General features: G+C 48.5%; 1 protein-coding gene across 1 annotated transcript; it reads right to left on the bottom strand.

Moving 5' to 3' along the window:
- Positions 1 to 1,194: 1,194 nt before the first annotated feature.
- LOC126538378 (solute carrier family 22 member 7-like) lies at positions 1,195 to 2,649 on the bottom strand. The gene has a single exon (XM_050185226.2). It carries the CDS (start codon positions 2,647 to 2,649, stop codon positions 1,195 to 1,197), a length of 1,455 nt encoding a protein of 484 aa, XP_050041183.2.
- Positions 2,650 to 3,716: the final 1,067 nt, after the last annotated feature.

The following is a 3,716-nucleotide window of genomic DNA, read 5'->3' as shown; positions in this document are numbered from 1 at the left end:
TCACAACTTGCTCTTCGCTATTTTTCGGACACTGGTTGCCGAAAAATTGGAAAGTTGATGGCCGACGCAAATGACGAGGAGGCAGGGGTGCCAGCCATAACCCTCCCCATTTGTCATTGCAAATGTCTTCCCAAACGGTGCGCAGTTGCGCGCACATTTCTCCCACTTTGTCGATACTATTCCACAACCTCAACGTTTCTTTTTGACTGTATACGAATGCATTCTTGCCTTCTACGTCGCGTATATTCCAAAGCACTGCACTTCGCACATTTGACGGAAGTGGCGACTGACGAAAGGTATGGCTATGCATATACCTCGCTACGGTGAGCTATTGGGCCTCAGCAGAAGTGCGCTTAAACAATTTCTTTCTAAATAATTGCATCAGTTTACGTAATTTAATATGCAATTTCATAAGTGTTGACAAAAAAGACTGCAGCCAAGTGGTCCGGTGAGAACGCATAAAGCGGTGAACAGGGTGAAGAAAAGGAAGGCCAGTTGCCCGATCATCATCATCATTGTCATCCCCATCAACACAGTTGGCAATAGCTGCTCGATAGTTGGTACTTATTCCAAGTCACTCAAAAGTAGAGGTGGGGTGCTTGCATGGGTAGGGGCACTTGCTCGGGATTTTTAGTTAGCGGTCCGTAAAACCTTTTAACTGCTTAATAAATGTATCTCCTACTGAGTCCGAATTATCCAAGGTAGCAAGCAGGTAGATTCGAAGTAGTACTTGGTACAGAGTCTAGTCTAAACAGCACCCGATACATTTTTTCTAACAGTGTGGCAAGTTTCGCAGAAGCACGGCTCTGCTACCTTGTAGTATTTATGCAAATATTACTGAGGTAGTAAAAAAGCCCGCAAACCTTAAGTATGGAGTGGGTACATTGAATGAGACTCATATGGCAGCTGAGAATCAAATTAACACCTTTTACCTTTTGAATGCGTCAGACGCTATAATAGGGATTTAAGGATTAGCTGCGCCAGCAAATCTGCCTTAAGCAGCCACGGGTATATAATTCACACGCACTGAGAAAAAGAAAGGAAAAGTGAGAAACTTGCGCCCACGAAAAAAAAAAAACATGCAGCAGAAGGTATCCGAATTCACTAATAACCCTTAACCGCAAAATCAATTTAGCTAAAGATAGTAAAAGCTCGTGTTCCTTAATCAGCTCGCATATATTCGATGCTCTTGAGTTATTGCGATGGCGTTTTGCACACCGGCATCGCTGAGGCTAGCTCAGGAGGGCCAACACTTTCCTCTTGGGAACAGGCTGCCGCTAGCGATGTTGCCCCTGCCGATGCTGCCGCCGAAATTTCGGTCGCGGTACCGCGTCTTGAGTTTGCTTTCCTCTTGCATGGCCCATGGTACTTGCCCGGTTTTTGTGGCTTGAGGGACTTCTGCGATGCCGTGGTGGATGTCAAAGATGCTTTAAGGGCTTCCTTGCGCTGCTCTTCGCTCAGAACTGGGCGGACTTCGGCGGGCTTCTCGACATATACTTCGGGAAGACACTGGACCGCTACTGTGCTCGCAAATGCCAGCGCTGTCGTGATGGCCCCAACGACCAAGAGCTGTTCTTCGTGCAAGGATGCTTCGAGGCCTATAGCCAGAAGCACGCCAAGTCGGCCGAAGGAGTACGACAGGCAAAGCCCCAAGCTTCGAATCGTCGTAGGGTACACCTCCGCGGTGTAGGCGTAGTTCAGAAACATGGCAATCGCCGACGCACTGGACATCATTATCCTCGGCAGAGGAAGTACGGCGACCCAGTTCCAATGCGAGAGTACCATCTGCAGCACGCTTGAGGCGCCGAGGAAAGCTAGTAAGCCTGACAGAGTCACGCGGTGGCCTCGTTGCTTCATACCATAGAAGGCTATGATGAGAATGAGCCCATTGCATAGAAAGGATGCGAGAGCCCACAGTTCTTCGAGCGGGGCACCCAAGCCTGAGGCATAAAGTGCAAAGCTCACGCTAAACCACGTCACGAGTGCAGAAAATGCGCGCCGCCGAAGGGAAGCCGAACGGAGTATGCTGGTAGCGCCAGCAGTCACCGACGTGGTGTTGGTATCCCGCTTCAGGAGCTGCTGTTTCAACGCCTGAAATGTTGCTGTGGCCTTGTGAACTTCTATGCCGTTCATCCGGGCTGCTCGGAGTACGGTGAATTCAGCTGCCCGTAGCCTCCACGCGGCAATCTGCCAAACGGGGGACTCGTCAAGGTAATAGCACCAAGAGACCATTATCGCCGTGACCGTGACGAGCAGAGCTTGTGAGAGCACCCACCTTGGCTTCAGCGTCGAAAGAAGCTGCACCAGCGGAGACGTCACAAGCATGGCGATGCCGTTGGCTGTCAATATGTACGTAGCCCGGTGCTCATTCCCGGTCACTTCGTAGAGCACAGTCAATGCCATCAGCATTGTTGCGCTTGCCATGGCAGCAGTGACAAGGCGCGACAGGATGAATATTCCCGCAGAGGGAGACGCCGCGGCCAGCAGGCTGCCGAGCAATGTGGAGATGGCGCACGTCGACAAGACTGGTCTGCGACCCACGCGGTCTGCTGCGATTCCGGCGATGGGAACGAATAGCATGGGGGCCAGTCCGAACGTGGATTTCGAAACGGAGTAGAGCTTGTCGCGAGTGCACACCAAGTTCCACATGCTGACGATGCTTTCGCCGTCTTTCTCGGTGTCGTAGTCCCACCGATTGCACGGTACTACGCTACGCTCGTCCTGGTCTTCTCCCTGAAAAAGAAGGATATAAACGAAAACGTCAATCGCCCCACGAACCGTCTTCTGATTAACTTCTTAGCAAATACTCCTTGACGTTTATAGAAAAGTCTGCACAATGGAAATAAAATAGCTTCGAGAGAAATATTGATCACTGAGAGACTCGTAGGCTGGGTCTCTGTATGCGTCATGCCTCTTGAGTTAGCGTGAATGGCACAAGAACCGTGATATCTAGGACCATGACGTCCCCATGTGCTTTCAAAGGTAAGTAATGGTCTTGTATGCAAAAATGAACGTCCTGGCTATGGAAATATACAAGCGGCAGGATCCGACAACGACATAGATGAGAATTAAACTTGAAGATTTCTTGCCTCAGGTTATTTCAGTTCCCGTTTTTCCACTTTTCCATTATCAGCGAACGAAAAGTGTTAACATTTGACAAGCAAAAGGTGTGTGCAGAGGGCATCGTGGATAGGAAAGTAAGTGCCTTCTTCCCTGTGTTGCCATTTTCTCGTCATTTCCTGCTTGATATGCTCGAAAGGCTCGGAATGTCTCTCGGAGACAGATACAATTACATTGGCATCCAGAAAGTTGGATCGTTATTGACCATGTGGCTGAAGGATGGATAGATTGGCAAACTGAGTAAACGTAAGCTGAAGTAAAAGCAGCTACTACTAGTGCTCATTAAGGGGGACCATTGTTCAGGAGTATACTGCACTAGCTTCGTTAATAAGGAATGCAGAAGTAGAGGAAAATATTAAGGAAAAAAATTGACCAATCATGACCTCATATTTGTCGTCCATCCTCGCCGTTTTGAGTTATCCCTGATTTTTTTAGGTGAACTTGTTCAAACTAATCTATCAGCCTGCTTAGGTCTCAGCATTCGTGTTATAACCAAAAGTGTGGCTGAATTCACGAAATGAGTGCGATTCATAAATTATTAGCTAAGCACCAACCAATGTACCGTTCCCGCTTTTACACGGTATCAATATTTTACA

This window comes from Dermacentor andersoni, chromosome 3 (genome assembly GCF_023375885.2).
Source record: "Dermacentor andersoni chromosome 3, qqDerAnde1_hic_scaffold, whole genome shotgun sequence".
Classification (NCBI taxonomy): Eukaryota; Metazoa; Arthropoda; class Arachnida; order Ixodida; family Ixodidae; genus Dermacentor; species Dermacentor andersoni.
This window is presented reverse-complemented; position numbering and strand designations above follow the sequence as displayed.